The sequence below is a fragment of the Aquarana catesbeiana genome, linkage group LG09 (genome assembly GCF_042186555.1).
Source record: "Aquarana catesbeiana isolate 2022-GZ linkage group LG09, ASM4218655v1, whole genome shotgun sequence".
Classification (NCBI taxonomy): Eukaryota; Metazoa; Chordata; class Amphibia; order Anura; family Ranidae; genus Aquarana; species Aquarana catesbeiana.
This window is the reverse complement of record NC_133332.1, coordinates 111,590,808-111,617,115: the sequence shown is the minus strand read 5'-3', so window position 1 is coordinate 111,617,115 and position 26,308 is coordinate 111,590,808. Positions and strand designations below refer to the sequence as shown.

At 40.0% G+C, this 26,308-nt stretch overlaps 1 protein-coding gene across 4 annotated transcripts in view; it reads left to right on the top strand.

Moving 5' to 3' along the window:
• The window catches only part of KLHL13 (kelch like family member 13), a 151,967-nt gene that overhangs the window by 68,583 nt on the left and 57,076 nt on the right, over positions 1-26,308 (top strand). For 3 of the 4 annotated variants that reach the window (XM_073599149.1, XM_073599148.1, XM_073599147.1), the window contains 4 exons: positions 5,149-5,290; positions 8,301-8,433; positions 10,478-10,674; positions 19,080-19,875. In XM_073599149.1, coding sequence (XP_073455250.1) covers positions 5,149-5,290; positions 8,301-8,433; positions 10,478-10,674; positions 19,080-19,875 — 1,268 coding nt within the window. Of the gene's footprint in view, positions 1-1,981; positions 2,128-5,148; positions 5,291-8,300; positions 8,434-10,477; positions 10,675-19,079; positions 19,876-26,308 lie in introns of those variants that run through there. The other variant, XM_073599150.1, reaches the window with a different exon arrangement.

Sequence of the window (26,308 nt, the reverse complement as noted above, 5' to 3'; positions counted from 1 at the left end):
GCAAACAAACTTATGGGCCAGATCACCTAGTGAAAATGAAGGAAAGGCAGCTTTAAAAGAAAACAAATGCAGCCATCAGATCTTTGGTAAGCTGCAATACAATACTTTGCTTTTGGGTTTAATACCACTTTAAAACAGATCTGGAGCTCTGCAGTTCTGCTGCATATGTCTGGCAGAAGCCTGGGGACAGGAAGGTTGAGATGGGAAGGAATGGACAGGCTAGAAAGTGTCAAAAAGATGATAAAGATCAAACCCAATAGACCCTAGTCTTATTAAAGACTATACCTGGTCTCACAGAGAACACGGAAGTGTGTGTGTGTGTGTGTGTGTGTATATTGTACTATAATTTATTTATACATTTTTATTCTGTCTGCTAAATACCTTTTTATTGTCAGCAATATATAGCTGTCTTGTGACTTCTATCAGTGTCTGGTTAAAGCTTGTAGGAGGAGTTTTCATTCTCCCATGATTGTCCAATGAGGCTGCAGTACCCCTGACCCTCTGTCTGTACAGTGCTGATTGGCCCTGTGCAGATCACATGCACCCTCCCAAGAAATAAACTCTCTGCACATGCTCAGTTTGCTGTGTATTGTTAGAGTGCCCCCAAGGCTCTGTTTTATCAGCAGATAGATTGGGAACTGTGGAATAAGGGAAGGATCAGAGCAGAGGATTAACCCCTTAGGTCTCACAGTGAGTATAACAAGCATGCTTCACTGTATTTACAGACTGATTTCACTGTTGTGTGTTTAGTAACACTTAAAGAGGAGGTCTGCTTAAAAAGAAAAAATATTAAAAGCCAGCAGCTACAAATACTGCAGTTGCTGACTTTTTTAATAAATGGACACTTACCTGTCCCAGGGTCCAGCGATGTTGGCAGCCGAAGCCGATCGATCGCTGGTCTCTCGGCTGCCCCCACCGCCATCCTCTGTCAGGGAATCTGGAAGTGAAGCATTGCAGCTTCACTGCCCGGTTCCCTACTGCGCATGCGCGAGTCCTGCTGCGCGTCTACACTGGTTCCCGTTGTGTTGTGGGAACTGTGTATTTCCCAGAACACAACGGGGGTGGGCGGGCATTTGCGGCTAGCTGCGGCTAGCTATTCCCGGAAGTGGGTGCAGATACCTGTATTATACAGGTATCTGCACCCCCCTCCCCCCTGAAAGGTGCCAATTGAGGCACCGGAGGGGGGGAGGATTCCGATGAGCGGAAGTTCCACTTTAGGGTTGAACTCCACTTTAAATATATATTTTAATATATATCCTTCGCTAAGCTCTGGATCCATCAGTATGGGAACGCAGTACTATGTGGCATTTTCCTCCACCCCAAACTCGCTCATCCACACTATATTGCCAAAAGTATTGGGCCACCCATCCAAATCATTTGGAGGGGAGATTATGGAGTGGAGTTGTTTTTCAGGGGTTGGGCTTGGCCCTTTAGTTCCGATGAAGGGAACTCTTAAGGCGTCAGCATACCAAGACATTTTGGACAATTTCATGCTCCCAACTTTGTGGGAACAGTTTGGGGATGCTCCCTTAATGTTCCAACATGACTGTGCACCAGTGCACAAAGCAAGGTCCATAAAGGCATGGATGAGCGAGTTTGGGGTGAAGGAATTTGACTGGCCTGCACAGAGTCCTGACCTCAACCCGATAGAACGCCTTTGTTCACAGGCCTTTTTGTCCACATCAGTGCCTGACCTCACAAATGTGCTTCTGGAAGAATGGTCACACATTCCCATAGGCACACTCCTAAACCTTGTGGACAGCCTTCCCAGAAGAGTTGAAGCTGTTATAGCTGCAAAGGGTGGGCCAACTCAATATTGAACCCTACGGCCTAAGACTGGGGTGCCATTAAAGTTTGTGTGTGAAGGCAGGCGTCCCAATACTTTTCACAATATTGTCTATGTCATGGTGTTTGCAGCCAATACACATCTCTTTGTCTTTCACATCTCTAGTTGTAAAGGAAATAGCGGCTTCCTGACTACTTTTCATTCTTGTGTATAAGATTCTTGTTTCTGCTCCCTGACACTGACAATGCTGCTTCATATCTATCACTTCATACTCAGAAGACACTTTTATACTTGGCGGAACATATTTGGCAAAGAGTCTTTTCTATGGCTTTTAATGCAAGGTACACAAGACAAAAGAACGCTTGAAGTACATAGATATTTCACTTACTGCATTTAGTCATGTTAGGGATACTTTTGAAAGATGCGTTTTTTAGAAGCGAAAAACCTTCTGAGCAGAGCACTTAAGATTTGTTGATGCTTTCTGCTGGTATTGTGGTTTGTACATTTCTAATTTTGTGCTACATTGTAGAGAAAATGTTTTGTCTTTTTTCTGAACTGAAGCAATTTCTTCAAAAAGCAAACAAACAAAATAGTAATCATTCTGGTGTGTGTGTGTGGTTTTTTTTTTTGTTTTTTTTTGTTTTTTTGTTTGTTTTTTTTTTTTTATGCATTTTGCATGGTTTATGGGTTTCTAAAAATGCTCCATAGCTTTTTGTATCGCGTGAAATTCCTGGCTTGCAGAGAAAGTAGAGCAGCAATGTTACCCTGTGTGAAATCGGTTCTGTATATTATTCTATTGCTGTTAACTCTGGGTCACCATTATTGGCGAGGTGCATTGTACATTTCTTTTCCGTTCTGGTCTCTTTGCTAGCTGCTTCCATGATAGCAGCTGTGGCAGTGTTAAAGGTTTTGGTTGTTTAGAATTGTGTGTACACTTGAACATTTTTGATTACTTGTTTAATACATTTTTAAGTTCACAATACAGAAGTACAAGCATTAACATACACTTGTACATATGAAATTTATACAACATAATGCACGGCGTAACTTAAATGGATTATTGGAAAGTGACAAAAAAGGAAGCAAATATGTAGACTGGGTAGGGAGTCCGTCTATAAAAGTTTGATTGGAAAATCTTCAGTAAATTCCACTGTATCACAATTCCCCCCCAGCGTTCTAGGTATAGTAATCTATGTACAATCATGTCTGTCTAGTCTAGGGGTGATGGACAGTTTTAAGTAGCTATGGGTATCTTTTTTTTTGACAGCAATATAGAATGCACAAAGTTGGACTCCATCTATAATTCAAATTTTTTATTGTGCTTTTTTTGTAATGGTCATCGATCCTTTGTGTACTTCTTGTACCTTTTACTATTTTTTCTTTATTTTTTAACAATCTTCTTGTCTTAAAATTAATACATACCCCAGACTGTAAGAAAATGTGATGTTACAAGGATGTAAAATTGGCTGAAATTTTACATTTTGTGTAGACAAACATTACTTTGCTTCATGTCATTCTGTTTTTGTGTGACTAGTTTAGTTTTAAAAACGCAAAATGACTTTACATGGTGGCAAACAAAACTGGTAATTTACCTGTTTTTAGATGAACCTTCTTTTCAAAAGATATTTTAAGGAAAAAAAGTTTAGTTTTGCTTTTTTTTTTATTTTTTGTTTTTTTTCCAGTACTTTTCATTGTGCATTAAGAACAGAAAATGTTAGTATTTTAACAATAAATACGCTTCCAAAGTATTTTTGGTATATGTCATTATATTTGATAAGTGACAACTGGGAGCATATTTTGATGAAACGTAAGATCCACTTTTCATTGTAAATGAATCCTAATTTTGAACTACAGCAGCCATATAGATTGAGGTTTTATATGGTGGTCGGATCAGTGAAAGGCTTCTAGTGGCAAAAATTTTTATTTTTCTTGTTTTCATTGGGAAGATATGACAAAACCCTAACTTCATATCATAACATGTAGTTTCAAGCTGTTCTGATAAGCAGGGCTGCTGTTAGGAATTTTGGGTATTATATTATGCCGGTAAGGTGACAATACAACACCACCTCACTACCTGTCAAATACTATCTGAAAAGCGATGTAAAGTCAGATCCACTCTTTAGTTCCCTCTGCTAGTGTGACTAAGCAGTAAGGGCTAGTTTACAAGAGCAGTGCTTTCTGAAGAGTGATCTGCATTCCGGATTGCTCTTGCGAGAGCTCCTAACAGGCAGGAGACATTGTATCACCTCCTCACCTGTTTTAACCCCTATAAACCCTGCTGAAGTGCATGCACTTGCAGGGCACCTCCATTCAGTTGAATGGGCCATGTTCAACGGGCAGTACTGCCTGCTTAGCCTGACAGAGGGGATAATTTTTTCCTGTCATAGTGCAAAGCTTTACAGTATACATATACACCTAAACAGCTTTACTGTGATCTCATAATGATTGATATTGATCATCATAATCATCTTACTGTGCTTATGAAGATCATCATCCTTATAATGGTGATCACAGTAAATGTGTTTAGGTGTAATATGCTGTATGGCTGTTTGAATACTACGGACTAACTGTTAATCTTGTACCCTTTTTTCAGAGGTGCTGAACCTGGACACCCACTGGGATCCCCTGTTCTCTCTACACCTCACTGATCCCTTAGTAACCGGCCGGCATTCCCCGAAATAAAATAATGTTCCCTCTGCTTGGACCAAAATGCAGTATAAAGCTGTCCAGACCACGTACAGGAGGACCAATTCTGCTTACTGTCTTATGGTCGGCCCTGAGCATAAGCATGCATTTTTATTCCCTAATAATCTACTTTACAATAGATGTTCATACTATGAATGTTGATAAACCTACTATATTAGTATATAGGGACATTTTGTAAGGAGTTTATTTTTTTTATTTTTTCCTTCTGCTGAATGATAAATGTACACCAATATACCATATTTGTACATGTCTGTGTGAAGCCTCTTGCCATTGCCTTAGTAGGTTGAACAGTAGTCTGTCTATCTGTAATATCCCTAGTAGTTGTTTTCAGTAATTGGATTGGCATAACATCTACAACACTTTAGCAATCTGTGTTTCATACCTTGCAGTCTCTGTGCAGGATGTCTTGGTGTATTGTGCTTGGGATACATTGTCACCCCCGCATATCCTCCCCCCCCCCCCTTCTTCAGTGCTAACCTTTTTGGGTTTTTATAAAATGTTAACAAGTGATAATTTACACTGATGAATTACACACTTGTTTTTTTATTGCATGTAACTATGGTTCTGTCCTTCCCTTTTTTTTAATTTTTTTTTTTTGTTTTATGTATATTTTTTTTATGTGTAAAATGTAGTTGCATTTCCCCTTTATATTTCAGATCTTTGGTAGAAGAGGAGGACCCTCATTTGAAAGTCTCTCTTGGGAACAACGATATGGGTGTGTCTGCTCACCTTCAGTCTTCAAAGACAGGCACCACTCGCTTCTTCACCAGCAATACTCATAGCTCAGTGGTGTTACAGGTAGGTGATCTTCCAAAGTATTCCTTGAATTGTATGGAAACCTATTAACAAAAAAGTATTGTGTTGAAGATTGCAAGTCCTTACATGCAATGGCAGCATTTGTTTTCTTTAAAGCCAGGGGTCAGTATGACAGCCGGTAGACAGCATTGTCAGCAACTTGGAGATTTGTCTTGTGAAAGGTTTACAATAGTTTTTAATTTGTTTAAATTAATATTTAGGCTGTACATATTCCGTTCCCTAACAGCTGTGTGTAAACAAAATGTCTGAAATAAAACCGTAATATGAATTGGCAAATTGGACCAATTTCGCTTTTTTATATTCCCCTCCGTGCAGTTTTCAAGATTTTTTTTTTTTTTTCAACTTTAAAATATAAAATGTCTTAAATATGACTGTGTTGCGTATGCCAGAGCAATTAGAAATGAAAGATGGAGCAAAAGGTGTAACACAAGATCATGTAGCAGCCATGACTTTGTATGTGTTTTTTTTTTTTTTTTCTTTAGCCCACTTCTGACTGTCCGGTAAAAGTGATCACCTTTTTACAGTGTTGTAATAGCAATACAGTTAAATTAAAAAAAAAAATGAATACTTAAAATAACTTTCTCACTCTGTGCACACCCACAAATGCAAAAGGGTATTCTTGTGTATGTAAACTGCAATTGCACCCGTGTAATATAGTGCCATGAACAATAAGAGAGCAATAATTATAGGGAATCATTTACAGTTTACTCTCTACTGATGCGCTGTAAAGGCATTTTACAATTTTACAGTGTCACCTATTGATGATTTTGAATACCATAATTCTTTTCCATTCTGTGGGCCTATGCAGTTTTGAGGCTTAACACATTTTGTTATCTATTTATTCTACACTATCTTCTCTTTCTTTATGTACAAAAAATGTCGAATAAAGTGTGCAATAAAATAGATTTTAGTGTAATTTTTTTTTTCTTGACAGTATAGATTTGATAAACCATTGTGCAAACAATACAGAGGATATAAAAAAAATTACATCTACCTTTTTATTCTACAGGGCTGTTCTGGTAGTTTTAAGTAATTTTATAGCTGAAAGTGCAAATTTTATCGTGTGCAAAAAATGAAAAAAATCTTCAGGTGCTTTTGACTGTCTGGCTTTTAGAATACAGCAGAAGGCTCCACCTGAGAAAACCATTAGGTTATTGCCAATATGACATGGAAAGAAAAAAATAGCCCCCAAAAGGTGTGGGACTTTAAAGGCAACTAACAACTAAGTGGCAGAAATTGTAGAAAAGAATAGGTTCTATTGTAACCTTTTAAAATGTGCTCTGACAATACAATGAATAAAAATAGTATTCCAAAAGTAACGGCTGGGTTGAAGAGCCCTTTGCAAGTTGTACCTATAGGTAAGCCTAAAAATTGTAACTTAAGCTATTTTTGTAGCTAGTTTAAATGTATTAATTTACCTCTCTGTAGCAAGAACCAAGCATTATTTAGTTCAATGTAAATTCTAATACTACCAGCCCCTTGCTGCTTAGGGTGCGATAAACACAGCCTTTAATCTAGACCTATCACGCTTACTGGAATCCAGGCTCACAGATATTGGAAAACTTCCTGGTTTTTTTTTTTTGGTTCAGCCACATTGTGATTGTGTTTGTCTATTCATTATGACCTGTATTTCTTGAAAACAATTTTTTGTCAGGTTTTGCCCCATTCGGACTTGAGGCGGTTAGCCATTAGATCTGGTGGGGTTCCCAGAGATTAGCTGCGATGGAAGCGCTATTAAAAGCAATAGGACGCTGACCGTTCCTGCAGCTGTTTGCGACTGCCTGCATGTAATTGCTTATAGAGCGATTACCTGTGAATAATTGTTCCTGGGTGCATACGATTTGCATCCAGGGCCTATCATTTGCAGATGCTGCTTGAGCGATTACATGGGGAGTAGTTGTGAATAGCTGCTGGAGCTGTCAGCCTCCCATTGCTTTTTTCATATTTTGTTATTTTAGAAATTTGTGAATGATTTGCATTACTGTTTCCATAGGTTAGAACAGGTGTTAAATTGTGTAGCATGCTTCACGGTTATACTGTCAGATTCCCCTCTAGTGTACTAGAACTCTATACACAAGATAGCCAAGACACTCAGATGTTTTACCTCACAAAAGATGTGCAGGAATTACAGCAGTTGTTGCTGAAGTAATAAGCAAGTAGAACTTGCTTTTACTTTTGAAACCATTGAATTGTTAGCTTCATATGGCGGCATATCGCTGAATGTGTAACCCCTGAGGTATTGAAAGAGAAGTATGGGTTTACAAAAAACAAACATGCAGATGGCTGCAGCATCTATCCAATGCGGTAGCTCTTCCCTGCGGGCTGCACACTAAGAGGTGCATAATCAAAGACTGCTGATTGCTCTGTTCTCTGTCTTCAGTGTGCAGAGAGCTGGTGGCTGCCAGTCACTGGAGCGCTAAGCTGTGCAGGGTGTGGGAGCGGCTGTCTCAGACTCTCATCGGCGCGCTGTGAGAGGCTGAGCCAGCTGATGGTCAGACATCTGGGTGGTTCCCAGCATTGTCTGGGGTCCCTGCAGAGGCTGGGTCGGCTCTGTGATGCTGTTGGCTGAATCCGGGACACTAGAATGCAGAACTAAGTGCACTCTTGTGATCCCCAGGAGAAGTATGGCCAAAAAACGTTAATTTAAGTCAGATAGTGCCCTCAGTGGATACTTTTATGGGTTGGGCGAGAAGAAAGATTAGTTAATATTGAATTTTTTTTTTTTTTTTTCCCCCGTTACCCATTCTATTTGTTAAGAGGAGGAAAGAGCCAAATATCCACAGGCTTACTTAGATTGGAATTGACTAATGCATGACATTTGTGTCTACTTCTCTTTTTGAGTCAGCATTTTGAATGTTTCTTTGCTCTCCAGGGTTATAATAATGTTGTTTTTTTTTAGTTTGTTAGCAAAGATAATTTCTGCTCTTGTTTTGTCATGCAGATGAAAATTTTGCTCCAGGATCTATTTATCTTTTTCCATTGTGTGTTTCAGGGTTTTGACCAGTTACGAATAGAAGGATTGCTCTGTGACGTTACACTTGTGCCAGGTGATGGCGAAGAAATCTTTCCAGTTCATCGAGCCATGATGGCTTCCTCAAGCGATTACTTCAAAGCCATGTTTACAGGTAATTTATCTTTCTGTATCCATCAACAGTGCTCTTCACCAGGTTGTTGTATGTGTTAAATATTAGACCGCTGACAGTCCTCCCTGTGACACAATCTTGATATGACAAAGCAGGTACTTGTTCTAGTACAGGTGAGCTAAAGGTATAAGTAGCTATCTGTTCATTTTCTGTGTTGAAAATTATTTTGTGAAAAATAGAACTTCTCCACTATTATGGATTTAAATCATTTTGCCAGTAAAGTGGATGTTGCAAAATAATGGGCCTTATAGGTAGTAGAACTTTGTGTGTTGCAGCCGGTAGTAGCACACTTTCATTTTGACTAAAAAAATTTCCTTTGTCTTTAAAAACAATGTTAGTTGGCATCTTGGTGCAGCTATTCCAATTGTATAGCAAGCAATTTTGCATCTTCAACAGAAATGTGACTTGAGCATGACTTCAGTATTTTACTTTGTAAGTTTGCTGGTGTTTGATAATAATATTGATATGACATCAGTAAGCTTCTAATTTAGCTAAGCTAAATTTAAAACCGACTTTTGTAGCCTGATCATACTAGGTCTGTCTCTGGCCATGCTTGTCTGGACCTGGAGTCTTAACAGACTTTGGGCTTGTGTCAATGGCATTTGTTAGAGATATTTCAAATTATTCAAAATTCCTTGACCTTTTCACTTGCAGTTGACCTTTTTCTAACCTCCATTTTACCTGCTTCAAACGGGTTTTGCTTTCTCATAGACTTAAAGCGGAGTTCCGCCTAATTTTTTATTTTTTTTTTTAAAGTCAGCAGCTACAAATACTGCAGCTGCTGACTTTTAAAATAGGACACTGTCCAGGACGCCCGAGATGTCGGCACCCGAAACCGACCCGTCTGTCGGCTCTCGGGTGGATGCGCCACCATCTTCGGTAAGGGAATCGGGAAGTGAAGCACTTCCTGGTTCCCTACTGCGCATGCGCGATCCCACTGGTCCCTGTTGTCTCCTGGGACCTGTGTGACTCCCAGAAGACAGCGGGGGGGGGTGGATGGATAAGGTGCTGGAAGTGGCGTAGATACCTGCGGGTGGCTCGGCTATCTATGCCCGGAAGTGGGAGCAAAATACCTGTATTAGATAGGTATCTGCTCCCCCCCCCCGAAATGTGCCAAATGTGACACTGGAGGGGAGGAGGATTCCGAAAAGCGGAAGTTCTATTTTTGGGTGGAACTCCGCTTTAAATAGGAATGCAAAACCATTTGAACCAAACAAAAAGCATGTTGACAGGCATTCAGAGTTCAGTTGTACCTTACAGCATCAATTCTGTAGTACATAACTATGCTTGATTGTTTTGCTGAGTGCAGTATTTTCCAAGGTATTGAAACTCCTCGTTCATTGGAGCGCTGGGCTGTGGAGGGGGCCGCCGACTCAATCTCTCAGCGGCTCGCTGAGAGGCTGAGCCGATGTCAGTCCAAGCACCTGGCCGATCCAGACTTTGTCAGGATGATGCAGTGCCTGGACTGACATCCGTGACGTCAGCAGAGAGCGGACTTCAGCCCGCTCTCTGCTGAAAACAGGTCACGGGAGTGCAAAACTAACTGCACTCCTGTGATCCATAGGAGAAATACAGCCAAACGAGCTTTGGCTGGACTTCTCCTTTTTTAAGGTGATGATAAATGTCCCACTGTATCTTCCTAGTACAAAATCTACAGCACATGGCCTCTTTAAATTCCAGGTTTGAGAAATGGGTACAGCAGTGGGGGGTGGAACTGTATCGGAGCATTACTGATGGAGAATATGGTACATTTAGTCAGAATATGATACCATTTTTCAGCACAGCTTGATTTAATAATGTACAGTGTCTGCAAAAATAATTTCTATTGCACCTGCAGTCTGTGAATGTAATCCTTGCACAAGAAAATGGCACATAACTTTTTAATCCCTAAATAACACTAGAATTTTGTTTAACATCATATGCATATTCAAGTGTCAGCTGTGTACAAAAGGCATCTAAAGTGGTGCAATTTATTTAAACTTGTGCATCTTAAGGATAATTAAAATAGACTGATTTCTTGGTCTAGGTGGAATGAAGGAACAAGACTTAATGTGCATTAAATTACACGGCGTGAACAAAATTGGATTAAAGAAAATTATTGATTTCATTTACACTGCAAAACTTTCCCTGAATATGGATAATCTTCAAGATACACTGGAGGCTGCAAGCTTTTTACAAATACTGCCTGTGCTGGACTTCTGCAAAGTGTTTCTTATATCAGGGGTAAGAGCAAAGCCCTTTGTTTTCTATATATTCAGATCAGTGTTGTATACACACTTATGTGAAACGGTAGGCGAGATTTATTGGTCAGAAAGTATAGTCTTTTTACAAATTCTCTCACTCACTCTTACATGTGTGTTTTTTGTTTTTTTTTTCGCCCCTCCAGAGTCTGATACAGCAATCATTTTATTTTTTATGGTGCTCAGTTTAGCTCTCTAAAGCAAATTTTCTCAAAAAATTTGTGCTCGGCTAACGGGGACACTGTAGGATGGTGTGATTGTGTGTGTTTTTGTGTGGATAGATTGATGGAAATATCTATCTATCTATCTATCTATCTATCTATCTATCTATCTATCTATCTATCTATCTATCTATCTATCTATCTATCTATCTATCTATATCTCTATCTATCTATCTATATCTCTATCTATCTATCTATATCTCTATCTCTATCTCTATCTCTATCTCTTCATAAACTGTCAAATATATAGACCGCACCAGCAAGTTAAAATGGTCATCTATGCAAGTAACTAGGTATATCCCAAAAATGCACCATGCTGATCAAGCTTGCTTACAGCACAGTAAGTATACACTTGTAGCTAGTAGTATAGCAGCTTCAGGCATCCCTGCTGTTTATAGCTACCAACCTGCACCATGTGTTCGAAATGGAGAAATTATTGTGCAGGTCCAAATAGCTTCATATATACAACATATAAAAACAGAGTGTGACCTGACATATAAGATATGCATAGAAGGGGTACATAAGTGAAAATATTTATTTTACAAGCTGAAACATTTCATTATCTCAAGGTACAACATACAATTGGAATAAGAACAGATCCCAAAAAGGCCATTCTAAGCTGACACATTGATAAAGCACAAATAAAGCTTAATTCAGAGAGATAAATACACAATGATGTTTGCAACCATAGGTGTACATGATGAGTATTCCTTATGGAAATCGAAAGATTGAGGGTATGATGTGAACTCTATGCACGTTTCGTGGATTTGTCCACTCGTCAGGAGTACAATGCCACAAATGGATATTGTTCTAAATGAAAAATAGTGTATTGGTAAAAAGTTACCTAGGTTTAGAAAAAAAAAGGGGCAAAAAATCCCATACTCGCATGCCAGCTCAGAAAGCCAGCCCAGCCACTGATTAAGGGAAACTGAGGACGCCAGATACAATGCTAGGTCCGGGGCTGAGGTGGGGGGCCCTCACCCAAGCAAGGGTGTAGCGATGCAACAAACCAGATGACCATTGAGAGATAATGTGAGGGGAAAGTGGGAGGATACACCCGATCCACACGGAATCTGAAAGTATAAATGTACACATATAAAAAGTGTAATGAGTAAATGTGACAAAGTGCTTGTATCTGAAAAAGTGTTCTGCCCTGAGCGAATAAATCCCAACTGAAAAAATGCCCCACTGCATAAATATGAGATGCCGGGGGTGATAACCCCTGAAATGGGTGTAGATTAGTAAAATCAGCAATGTAAAAAAAAGAGTGAACAAGTGCCCAATAATAAATGCAAAGAAGGTAAAAATAAATAAAATAATATGTGAACAAAAAATTCTTCAACAAAAACTTACTGGTGTAGGGTGATTGCCTGAGTGAACAAAAATCAAAGTGTCTCTGCAGTTGGTCCCCGCCAACGTCATGCAAGCACCAATGGGGAGAAAGGAAGGCAGAATGGTAAATCACAAAACCTGTGCAAACACCGTAAATGAGTCCACTGCCGCCCTAACACCCATTTCAGGGGTTATCACCCCCGGTATCTCATATTTATGCAGCGGGGCATTTTTTCACTTGGGATTTATTCACTTGGGTCAGGACACATTTTCAGCTACAAGCACTTTGTCACGTTTTACTCATTACACTTTTTATATGTGTACATTTATACTTTCAGATTCTGTGTGACTCGGATGTGTCCTCCCACCTTCCCCTCACATTATTTTATCACTTAATGGTTATCTGGTTCGTTGCATCGCTGCACCCTTGCTTTGGGTGGGGGGGCCTCAGCCCCGGACCTAGCATTGTACCTGATGTCTGTTTCCCCTAATCAGTGGCTGGGCCGACTTTCTGAGCTGGCATGTGAATGGGATTCCCAACCCCCCCCCCCCCCCCTTTTTGGTTTTTTCTTTTGTGTTTTTTTTTTTTTTTTCCCTAAACCTAGGTAACTCTTTACCAATACACTATTTAGATCTACATCTATTTGTGGCATTGTACTCCTGACAAGTGGACAAATCCACAAGACGTGCATAGAGTTCACATCATGCCCTTAATCTTTCGATTTCCATAAGGAACACTCATCGTGTACCTATGGTTGCAAACATCATTATGTATATGTCTCTATGAATTAAGCTTTATTTGTTATTTATCATGTGTCAGCTTAGAATGGCCTTTTTGGGATCTGTTCTTTATTCCAATTGTATTTTGTACCTTGAGATAATGAAATGTTTCAGCTTGTAAAATAAGTATTTTTACTTATGTACCCTTCTATGCGATTTACATTGAATGAGGCGTGTCACAAATGAAAAAGTAACAAAGTCCCATGACCAATTTATCTCTGCAATAGCTTCATATATACAACACATGAGAATAAGGAAGTGTTGCTACTTGTTCCTATAGCAAGCTATTTCTTCTAAAATGGGGATTCTTATTTTACATATATTGCAAAGAAAACTGAACATGTATACCCTGCTTAAGTTGCTAAAGGGCATGAATTAACTAAGGTCCTTATTGTCTGGTGTAAACTGGTTATGTAAATAGGTCAGCTTTACTGTTTAATTCTATGTTGCTGTTCGGTTTTATTGGTCAACCGTGAAATGTAGCTCCATCTACTGGCTCTTTTAGTTGTTTGACATGAGCATAAATCAAGCTCCATTCTTTTATTAGCAGCATTTTAAAATCCTTAGCAGATGTAACTGGCTTTATTTCTGTTTTAGTATTGAGGGTTCTTTATGGGTATACCTTTTTTACTTCATTTTGGACATATCAGACAGAAGAACATAGAAGTTAACTGGCAATGCCATCTTTACTACACACCACGTATTTGCTGTGTTTTTTTATGTTCTCTTTCACTGTGCCAATTTCCTTACTGAGTGAATCGCTTCTCTTTGAGGTTCATCCTTCTGGTAAAGTTTAGTTTCCCCAGTACAGAAATGTTTGTGATTGCATCTCATCTAAACATGCAGGAAAGCTTGCGGCTGTCCCAGAGGTGCAAAACTCTAAAAACTTCAATACAATTGATATTCAGTTTGGCAACAGAGTAGTAAGTAATTAAGCTTGCATATTAATTTAACCTGTTTTCCCTTGTTAGTTATCTTTACAGTTTTATGTTGATTTCTTTCATCTGTTTGCAAGTCGGGTGTGGATTTATTTTTTCTCTGTAATCATACTGTATGGTACGCTGTATGAAGCGTACATCGGTTGTGTTATTTAATGATTGCAATGTTTGACATGTTTGAAAGTGAAGGTTCAATTTTACTTACATGGGCAACTGTGGACAACATGCATTATCCACATTGCCCCTGAATTGGATGCTGGTCAAGTGAAGCTGCACTGATCCTTTGCATAGATTTAAAATGAACTTATCAGTTGGCACAGCCTGCTTTGTGCAGTAGTGCTATGTAATGCAGTTTGATCCAATTGAACAGTACTAGGTACAATTCCCTAGCATCACCTTCTAGTCACCCGTGCATGTCTTACAGGAGCGATGTCTTGAAATTGACCTGTGCTGCAAATCTGACCAGAGCTGCCCAGAATCCTAGGTGAAATCCATGAGCTGTCTTCAAGTTTGCTTGTGGTGGCAATAAATGGAGTACCTACCCTAGAGTACTTTATTATACCTGTGTTGTAAAAACCTGTTTTCCACCCTCCCAAATTAACAAACAATGGTTAATGCTTGAGCAACCCATTAACACACTAGAGCTCTGTCAGTTGAGTTTGATAGTTATTTTGATGAAATGCGTCGGCGCGTCAAGCGATTGGATGTGAGGCAGGGAACCGGGGAGATACGCTGACAAGTAGGGCAGCTGGCTTGGGCTCTGTGAACAGTGGGAGGAGGGGTTCCTAGTCAGCCTGTTTACTAATTTACATGTTCTGCTATGTGTTTCATGTGATTACTTGTGACTATTCCTATTTAAAAAAAAAAAAAATAAACACTGGATTTTAGCTATATCATACAAAGTATGCCACTTCCTTTCTCTGTGATCTTATGATACAAATGCTATGGAGGATTTATATATCCTGACTGAAATACTGCAGCTAAGAGCTCTATTAGCCGATCTTTGTAAAAAGAGGCAGTTTAAGCTGGTGAGTGTCTGTCTATCACAATTGCAGAGCTTTGAGATTACGCAAAGATATTGAGGTGTTGCATGGAGAAGCACTCTGGATATTGTGTATTCGTTTTGGATGGATATTGAAGCCATTAAATCCATGAGATACCTGCCAGACAGCACAATGAGAATTCAGTAATTGCAGGGTTCAATGTTTTCCCAGTGCAGGTTTTGTTTCTTAGTGACTCAAATTACATTTTTTTTTTTTTTTTAATTTAACGACTTTAAAGCTTGATAAAAATCCAAATAACGGTAAGACCAGATCCAGAAGTTTGCCTTTACTCTGTTTTTTTTTTATTAGGGAGAACCTGGTTCAGGATGTGCTACTTGTCACAGCAGAGGCTCACATTTTAGGGTTGGGGGGGCCTACTGGTGGTGCTAGTTTCCGAGCAGATGTGTTTAGATATCTTTCTAGATATTATATATAATATTCTTTATTTGGGAACATCTGCGAATGTTAAGGTCTCTACTATCTGGTTCCTTTGCAAACAAACCAGTGTTTTGCCCTTGCAGAACAATACAGTAGGTTCACTTTATTGACAGACCCACCTGCATTACGTTCTTGCCTATTTTCAGCCCACACCTGTCTTGTCACATGATCCCATGTCAGTGGCAGCTGCAGGGGAGAGGGTGCTTGACAATGGCTGGTAATGACTGGGATCAGTGATGTCTTCCATTTTTTCCCAGCCGATGTTGGCTCTCCCTTCTGCAGAAGCTGCTGGCTGAAACAAGGGAGCTGGATCACATGCCCGGAATGGGATGAAAATGGTTAAGCGTATACTGTGCATCTTTTACTCAGGTTAGACCTCATACACACTGGGCATTCGCCCAGCTCTTCTGAATGCCTTTTTTTCTCCTGGCAGGAGAAAAGCATCGTTAAAATAAAAATAAAACCTGGCTAATGTGTTTTGAAAACGCTTTGGCTGTTTATTAGGGGTGCAACGGATAAAAAAACTCACTTTTCGGATCGTTCCTCGGATCAGGAGTCACGGATCGGATCATTTTCGGATCAACAAAAAAAAAATTAATTGCATTTACAAAAATCTGTGAGAATTCCACCACCATATAGTCCCCACTGTAATATCCACGTCATCTCCCCCCACTGTAATATCCACGTCCTCTCCCCCCACTGTAATATCCACGTCCTCTCCCCCCACTGTAATATCCACGTCCTCTCCCCCCACTGTAATATCCACGTCCTCTCCCCCCACTGTAATATCCACGTCCTCTCCCCCCACTGTAATATCCACGTCCTCTCCCCCCACTGTAATATCCACGTCATCTCCCCCCACTGTAATGTCCACATCTCCCCCCACTGTAATATCCACATCTCCGCTACGATTGTCTGCTTGCAGTTGAGGCGGGTGATGATGTCAGCGCGCCGCTCACCTAGGCCGCCGCCGGGTGTACCAAGATGGGCGCCACTCTGGAGCTAGGCCAAAGCCGCGGCCTTTCCTAAGGCCGAGGCAGCAGAGCACTCCACGGATCACGTGTGTGCCGATCCGAACAGGGTGAACCGTTCAGATCACGGATCGGTGACGATTTGTTGCACCCCCACTGTTCATTCATTTTATTGACCAGAATATTATCATTTTTATTTTTTTTTTCTGTCTCTAAATGCTTGTAAATAGCTACGTGTGAATGGACACACAGGATAACTCAGAGGGGCAGGAAAAGCCTCAAATGTCCATTTTTTTTTTTTTAAACACCCAGTGTGCACAAGGCCTTGGTCGGCATATGTATTAGGAGGGAGGGAGGGATATTTTCAAGAAAATTTGGGTTTAGGCTGGCATTCTACTTTAATGGAACCTCTAAAATTTGTCCATTACATAAGGCTAAAATTTAGTTATGCATTTTTTGCATAGTTAAATTGGTCCAGCTTGGACCAGTGCTGGGTATGAATGTGTTGTTCCTGGCTGATCACTGCGGAAGCTGGAAATCACTGTTGTAGGCACCACTACTACACTGATCACTGCTAGCTTCCAGGTCCAATGCAGAGAACCTGTCCTGCTGCTTACTTGAACACAGGAGGTTGCTGGCTTGCTACTGGCTCCATTCAAAGAACACCTTGTGTTTTCTCAATAAATGCAAAGCTTTCCCTCAATGAGGTTGCTGCCCTGCTTTTCCTCCTCATCCAATCAGCAAACTCTTTGCATTCTTTGAGAAAGTGTTCTCTGAATGGCACCCGTGCTGAGTGCACGACCACCTGTGTTCACTAAGCAGCAGGGCAGATGCTCTGCATGGGATCCACAAGCTAGCTGAGATCACTGTAACTAGGCAAAAAAATGTGTACCCGAACATCCGTTTTAACTACTCTTCTTGAGCCTAACCTTAACCCTAAAATCCAGCCAAAACCTTTTTTTCTAAGCTTTAGCCCTGGTTCACATTGATGCGATTTGACATATCAAATCGGCGGCATTTGCTGGCAATGGCAGCGTCCGAATCGGTGCATCGCTGCACCGATTCCCAAAAGAATGAAATCGTTCAGCTGAACTCGCACGATTTCATTCCCGCAGTCAGTGTGAACCTAGGCTTAGATAGAGAAGATAAAGCTGAGAGAGGTTTTATTGCTTTCTCTGCTAACACCCATCAGAAATATGGTGGACGTTTTTTCCAGTAAGGAACCAGACTGCAATAACACACTTCCCTAACCTTAACTACTGAACCTAAAACTCGCCTACCTTAACCACTAAATGCAATTATTACACTAATGAACAAATCAAGTCAACCTGCGCTGAGCATTATACACAAAACATGATGTTTATGAATGGCTTTTGTGAGTGAAATGGTTTCTGTAGTTGTTCATAGTATGTCTGTTACATGGGTTGATGTCTGAATTGATTCAGTTCATTGACTGCTGCTTGTAAATGTGCGTTTTATTGCACAATGCTTGATTTGTCGATTTTATGTTCTCAATGTACATGGGACATTGACCTGGAAAGATTGGTTTGGTAAGAGCAAAGCCGTATATCAGTTTCTGCTAGTAGTAAAATACATGGAAAATAATTGAATGTTAGTGTCGAGCTCAATGTATTTTCCTAGTTTCTATTACCAATTTTTTTTTTAGGTCTGCTAGTATCATCATAGTATAATAATAGTGTACAGGAATATAAGGGAATCAAAAGCATTCAGAGGAATAGTACATTTAGCCAGGAATAATGTTACATTCTTATAGATAACATTAACTGCAGCCATTTGGAAGAATTGTATTTTAGATGTACAATGAATGTGCCAGGAAGAAAAGCTCTAGATGGGCAAACAGTGAGTAGCACCCATGAGTGAAGTCTTCATTGAAACTATGGCTGCATTAAACCTCATACATGGGTGTTTTCATTGTTTTGAATCAATTATGTCTGCTTGAGGCAAATTTATATCCTCAATGTATGCTTTAAAAAAAAATAAATCTGTTTTTATAGTTTGTTATTAAGTATGTAGATGGTGACGCATCAGTAAGCCACTGCCTTTTTTGTTTTGCAGTCTATATAATGGTTACGCTTTACTGCTTTATCACTCAATACAAGCCTGTCAGCTGTGTGTAGCTGAAATATCAGCAGGCAGGTAAATGGGTGGCATGTGATACAGAACTCCCTCTAGTGGTTATTTTGGAATTACAGTACAGTAGCAAAAATATACAAGTGGAATGTATGTATAGATGTCTTTAACGGGACAAAACAACTCTGCAATAATAGCTTAAAATATGTGTTCACAATAAATATCGTGTAATTTTTTTCTCTACTTTGTCTACTACTGACCAAACCCTTCTTGGCAGTATGACAAGGTAAAACCAGTTCAAGGCAAGAATTAATTAAAATTTAGTCAATAAACTGCTAATATGCAGGAAACAGTGCATCTTTGTCAGAGTCCTCTTAACTATCCATTCATTACCCATCACAACCTGACTATGCTTCTCCAAAAGACTTCTGGGACCACAAAATGCATATCAGGACATATTCTTTAATGTGCATTTATTTTCCTTATCCGGAAGTGTATGTCTGTAAGAGACTAATGGTACAATCTCATCATTGTAACGTCTTCTCACTTGTAACATGTACATTCTTTGTTTTAGGTCACTCTGGAGAACTGTGTAGAGGTTGGACGAATTGCAAACACCTACAATCTCACTGAAGTTGATAAATATGTCAATAACTTTATTTTGAAAAATTTCCCACCCTTATTAACTACTGGGGAGTTTGTGAAGCTCCCATATGAACGACTTGCCTTTGTGCTTTCTAGTAATAGCCTTAAGCAATGTAGCGAGCTTGAACTTTTCAAAGCGGCATGCCGTTGGCTGCGTTACGAAGATTCACGTATGGATTATGCTGCAAAAATTATGAAGAACATTCGATTTCCTCTCATGACGCCACAAGACCTTATAAATCATATCCAAACAGTTGACTTCATGAGAACTGACAACACTTGTGTTAATTTGCTTTTGGAAGCTAGCAATTACCAAATGATGCCGTACATGCAGCCAGTCATGCAGTCTGAAAGAACTGCCATTCGCTCAGATAACACCCACTTGGTGACGTTGGGAGGAGTTTTAAGGCAGCAGCTGGTGGTTAGCAAAGAGCTGCGCATGTACGATGAGAAAGGACATGAGTGGAAATCCTTAGCTCCCATGGATGCTCCCCGGTACCAGCATGGAATAGCAGTCATTGGCAATTTTCTTTATGTGGTCGGTGGCCAAAGTAATTATGACACAAAAGGAAAAACCGCTGTGGATACTGTGTTTCGATTTGATCCGCGCTACAACAAGTGGATGCAAGTGGCTTCTTTGAATGAAAAACGTACCTTTTTCCACCTAAGTGCCCTGAAAGGTCATCTGTATGCAGTTGGCGGCCGCAATGCAGCTGGTGAACTTGGTGAGACTGGAATATTTTTTTTCTTTTTATTAACACACATATATATATATATATATATATATATATATATATATATATATATATATAGTGTGACTTGATGTATACAGCCTGTTGTTGACCTCACAGTTCTTTATTGAAAAGTAAATAAAAAGTTGTCTTGCTTTGAAGAGGTTACATTTTCCAGTGTGAAAGTAAATTCCACTATATACTGTGTATGTGTGATATAAAAAGTCTGCACACAGGATATACAAATTCTACACACCCCCTGCTAAAATGTCAGGTTCCTGTGATGAAAAAAAAATGGGACAAAGATAAATCATTTTAGAACCTTTGCCACCTTTTTAATATGACCTATAAAATATACAACTCAGTTGAATAACAAACTGAAATCTTTTAGGTGGAGGGAAGTAAAAATATAAAGCTAAAATTAATATGGCTGCATAAGTGTGCACACTCTTAAACTAATACTTTATTAAAGCACCTTTTTGATTTTATAACAGCACTCGGTCTTTTTGTCTAATGAGTCTATCAGCATGGCACATCTTGACTTGGCAATATTTGCCAACTCTTCTTCGCAAAAATACTCAATCTGTCAGATTGCGAGGGCATCTCCTGTGCACAGCCCTCTGCAGATCACCCCACAGATTTTCAATCAGATTCAGGTCTGGGCTCTGGCTGGTTCATTCCATGCTGCCATCACCATGCTTCACTGTGGATATTTTGTTCTTTTGGTGATGTGCAGTATTTTTGTGCCAAACATATCTTTTGGAATTATGGCCAAAAAGTTCAACCTTGGTTTCATCAGACCATAGTACATTTTCCCACATGCTTTTGGGAGACCTAAGATGTGTTTTGGCAAAATATTTAGCCGGGCTTGGATGTTTTTCTTTGTAAGAAAAGGCTTCCGTCTTGCCACTCTATGCCATAGCCCAGATATATGAAGAATATGAGAGATTGTTGTCACGTGTACCACACAACCAGATATTCCTGCAGCTCCTTTAATGTTGCTGTAGGCCTCTCTGGCCAGTTTTCTTCTTGTCTTTTAATCAATTTTGGAGGGACAGGAACATCCAGTTCTTGGTAATGTGACTGTTATGCCATCATTTTTTTTTTTTTTTTTTCTCCACTTGCTAACGACTGTCTTCACTGTGTTCCATGGTATATCTAATGCCTTGGAAATTATATTGTACCCTTCTCCTGACTGATATCTTTTAACAATGAGATCCCTCTAAAGCTTTGGAAGCTCTCTGCCGACCTTGGCTTTTGCTGTAGGATGCGACTAAGAAAATGTCAGAAAAGTCCTACTAGAACAGCTGAACTTTGGGGTTAAAGAGGAAGTAAACCCTGGTGGGTTTTACTTCCTCTTTGTTTCCCTGCAAAGGTAAAGCATAATGGGCTACTATGCATCGCATAGTAGCCCATTATGTGTCACTTACCTGACACAGGAGCCTGCGATGTCCCCGATTTCCTCACTGGCAGCGAGCGTCCATTCTTCACTCCTCTTCCTTCCGGGGCCACGAACTCCAGCTCTGTGACTGGCCGGAGTCGCGTGACATCACTCCTGCGCATGCGCGTGGGAGCCACCAGTCACAGCATGACCCTAGCTTGAAACGGCACAGTGTGCCCTTTCAAGAGTGCGCATGCACCGAATACATCGGCGCATATGCAGAAGACAGCATCGTTCGGGGAAATAGTAAATATCTCCTAAACTGTGTAGGTTTAGGAGATATTTCAAGCACCTACAGGCAAGCCTTAATCTAGGCTTACCTGTAGGTGAAAGTGGTCTGTAAAGGTTTACAACCACTTTAATCAGAGGCACTTTAAATGTTGGCAAGTGTGTACTAACTCTTATTTAACATGAGTTTGAATGTGATTGCTTAATTCTGAACACAGCTACATCCCCAGGTATAAGAGGGTGTGCACACTGAAGCTGGCCATACATTGTAGAATTTTCTTATTCAATTTCCTTTAGATTTACCTTCAACTATGTAGTGAAAGGGCCTGCCTGATTGCATACATATTAAGTGTTTAGATTTGACCTCATATTATATGGTTTTGGTAAATCTAAAGGAAAATTGTACATGAAAATTGTATATGTATGGCCAGCCTTATGCAAACACATTCTTTTTTTTTTTTTAGATTTACTCACCCCCCCCTTAAAAGATTTAAGTTTGTTTTTCAATTGAGTTGTACAGTTTATAGGTCACATTAAAGGTGTAAAGTTCTGAAATGATTTATCTTTGTCTTGTGCTTTGTTACATCACAGAAACCTTACATTTTACCAGGGGTGTGTACACTTTTTATATGCACTGTATTAGGGCTGGGAAAAAAATCGATTTAAATCTTGAATCGAGTTGAGAGGTCAAATCGATTAAAAATTTAAGCAAATGGATTTTTTTTAGATTTTTTTTTTTTTTAGACTTTTTTTTTTTTTAGACTTTTTTTTTCTTTCACCGTGCCGGTCCTGAGGAGCTGCAGGCAGGAGTTTTTAGCTCGCAAGGCCAGACGCCGCGGACTAGGACAAAGTCGCGGCCTCATCTAAAAACTCCTACCCGCAGCTACCTCAGGACCGGCGCAGTGTCCAAAAAAAAAAAAATTGATTCGAATCATAAATCGAGTGTTGTTTTTTTTTTAATAGCAGATTTTTTATTTTTTGAGAAAATCGCCCAGCTCTACACTGCATATAAATTTCTAATATGCTATGCAAGCGATTTTGTCATTTAATCACGATAAAGATCATGATTTCAGTCTGCAAAAAATGTCAAATGATGCTTCCTTCCTGTATGGCGACCTTCAAACTTTTCATACACCTTTTGGTGCACAGAATACCCCCAAGAAGTCTAATTTCTTTCCTGTGTAGTTGGTTGTCTGGGTTTCTCAGATGTCTGCACTGGGATATAAGTCAAATTTCAGACTTTCCCTGCAATAGGGATTTTTTGTTGAAGTATTCTCCAAGGCCGTTTAATGCTCTGAAGGGGACAGACAGTGCAACTTTTCTCAGCACAAAACTGACTTTGATCAGTGGGTTTTAATAAAGGCGGGCCTTCCAGTTTGGAATTCCTTTTGAGAAGCAAAATGTTCAAACTAACAGCAGTTTTTTCAGACGAGAGCGGTATGAATCTGCAATAGTTTGTTAAATTCATTGCAGCGTAAGTACATTTACCTACATGGGGATTTTTTTTCTCAACGTAACTGGAATTATGCATTAAAATTACCTTAGCTTTATGCTAGCAATTAGGTTTAAGTTGTGTTAACATTTTTGCTGAGATAGATAAATAATAAAGCTCAAGACTCAGTGATGTCTTGGGCTCTGTTTACATCTGAGCGATCTGAATCACACGGAATCGCACGTTTCTGCCCGCGATTCGAATTCAAATCGCGTGACGCCCTTGTGATTCTTTTAGGAGACAGGAATACTGCAATTTTGTGCGATTTTTTTTTTTTTTTTTACTACGATTCATCGGGCTACAGTCGTGGCAAAATCACTGCGATCAGGTGCCATTGGAAGTGACAGGGATCACACGGGCGTCCTGCGATTTGCCGCCAAGTGTGGCGATTCAGGATCGCTCAGATGTGAACGGAGCCTAAGTGAAGGCCCAGGCACCTGGTCAGTGAGCTCTCTAATGCCGGGGGGAATCAGAGTTCAGTTTCGTAAAGCATAGTTTTCATTAACATTTGCATGTAGGTCTACATTTAATAAAAGGGCCAGGAAAATCCAAAAGCCAAGTAATCCTATCATAATAAAGAATGGTAATTTAGCTTTTTGGGCCATTCTGTTGCTAATAATTCAAGCTGGTAGTTCCTTGCACCATAAAATGCTGGATTAAAAAAAAGCAAACAAACATGGATACTTAGGTGGTTGCAGCATTGATCCAGTGCTGCATCTGTTTCCCTCTGCCTCTAAGACCGAGAACCAAGTGATCAAAGGATGATTTCTCATTTCCCAGTCTTGAGTGAGCTCTGTGCTCACTCAAGACCCCCGTCAGTCACTGGCTCTCTGCTTTGCCTTCCCAGCACTCACCAAATGGTGGCTGTGGAGGGAGCCGGAGCAGCTGGTTCAGGCTCTTGGCAGCATACTCAGAAGTTAAGGCAGCTGCTGGTCAGGCATCTGGGTGCAGCCCAAAATTAAAGTCAGGATCCCTCCCAGAGTCTAGACTGGCTGAGTGACGTCAGCTGACAGCGGATTTTAGCCCGCTGTCAGCTGGATACAGATTACAGGAGTGCAGAACTAGGTGCACTCCTGTTACCCACAGGAGAAGCAGGGCCAAAAGAGCTTTGACCCTTCTCCTTAAATCTGAAACAACTATGTAGCCACAGAATTCTGGAAACCTTTGTTACTGTCTTGCACATTTGTTCCAGGCAGAGATTAAATAGGTATAGAAGATTTAATCAGGACGACTGCCAAAAAGTCTAAACTTAAAAATTTGTCTATACCACCTGTTTTGGATATTAGTAAACGTACATTTTGGATTTAAAGCTGATATTCACCCTTTAGGGCATGTTGGGCCCTGCCTCTTCCCCTCTCCCTCACAAATGGAAAAGAAATGTATATAAAGCCAGGCAAAGCCCATCGGCACAGCTGCACATGCACCATAATGGTGGAGCCACCTTGGAGGTGGACTTCGCTTCTGGTAAATTTCCACTTTATTAAGGAAGGGTTTGACTCTTACTGTATTTTTATAGTTTGGCATTCTAACAATTTTTATTGGCCCTAGGTGCATTCTCCATGTAAATCTTTGGAGAATCATTTCCAGCAGACATTCTTGAACTAGTACCCAGCATCGCTGGCAGTGCATATTTTGCTAATATACTTTAAGAGCTTAGGGAATTGCTTATGTTGTTCAGGCATTGATTAGGCCACCTATGCTCAACAGGTTTTAGAAGCTATGTTTTAGAGGGTGCACAAGTATGACATTCCTTCTGGGTGAAGAAGCCTGAAGCTCAGTTGAAGACTGAAGGTCTACCTTTTATTGCTGCCCCAATGGTTAAATGAGATTTCTGGGCCAGAGTCTCAGACAAATTTTAATGCAAAACTTTAGCCCACAAAAAATAAAATAAAATTTGCGAGCAGGTTTTAATTTTTGCACAGTAAATACCTACTATCTGATTGCTTCACTAAAACTCGAGAGTGCAAACTCTGGTGCAGCTCTGCAAAGAAACCAATCGGCTTCCAGGTTTTATTGTGAAAGCTTAATTTAAAAGCTGATTGGCTACCATGTACAGCTGCACCAGATTTATCTTCCGGTTTGCAAACCTTTGTAGAACGTACACAGAGCTGCTCATGTGCCACTACATTTTTTAATAGGATTGCACCAATACGTTTTTTTTTTTTTTTTTTTTTTTTTTATTCGTGAGTGCCAATACTTTTGGTAAAATACTCAATACCGAGTACGGATAGCTTTTGCGGTGCGATTTGAGCCCATAAATGAATGGGCTTAAATGGCACTGCCAAGCATCGAATGTGACTTTAACAGGAATGCGGTGCGATTCTTGTCTGAATTGCATGCAGTTTCCGCCATCGCTCCTGTGTGATCCCAACATAGAAAGACAGGGAAGAGCTATCTAAGGTGCAGCAATGGGCAAGCAAAACAGTTCATTTAAAAAAAAGTCATCACAATTCACATTTACATAAATTGGGATAGAATGTTAGGAACAAAGAACACGGAGGAGAGATAGGTTTGCTTTAATAGCATATTAAATAAGGGCATTAGCCAATGCGTCCCATTGGGTAATAAATTTAAAAGAGCGAACAAAAGTCCTGGATGGCTTAACTCCAATGTAAAAATGCATTTAAAAGCAAAGGAGAAGGCCTTCAAAAAATACAAGGTTGTGGGATCATCATCAGCATTCATACTTTATAAAGAATGCAACAGGAAATGTAAGGGTGCAATAAGGACGACTAAGATAGAACATGAAAGACCCATAGCAGAGGAGAGCAAAAAAAAATCCCAAGAAATTCTTTAAGTATGTAAACAGTAAAAAAGGGAGGACAGACCATATTGGCCCCATAAAGAATGAGGAAGGACATCTGGTTACAAAGGATGGGGAGATGGCGAAGGTATTGAATTTTTATTCTTATCAGTCTTCACGAGGGAATTGGGGGGGGCTTCAGTAACCAAAACTGCAGTGTTTATCCTCATGATACATCACAGGAAGCACCTCCATGGTTAACAGAGGACAGAATTAAAATTAGACTTGGGAAACTTAACATTAATAAATCACCAGGACCAGATGGCTTGCACCCGAGGGTACTTGGGGAACTCAGTCAAGTAATTGCCAGACCATTGTTCCTAATTTTTACTGATAGTCTACTGACTGTCATGGTACCAGCTGATTGGAGAAAAGCCAATGTAGCACCAATATTTAAAAAGGGCCAAAAATACATCCCTGGGAATTAGACCAGTTAGCCGAGCATCAATAGTATGTAAACTCT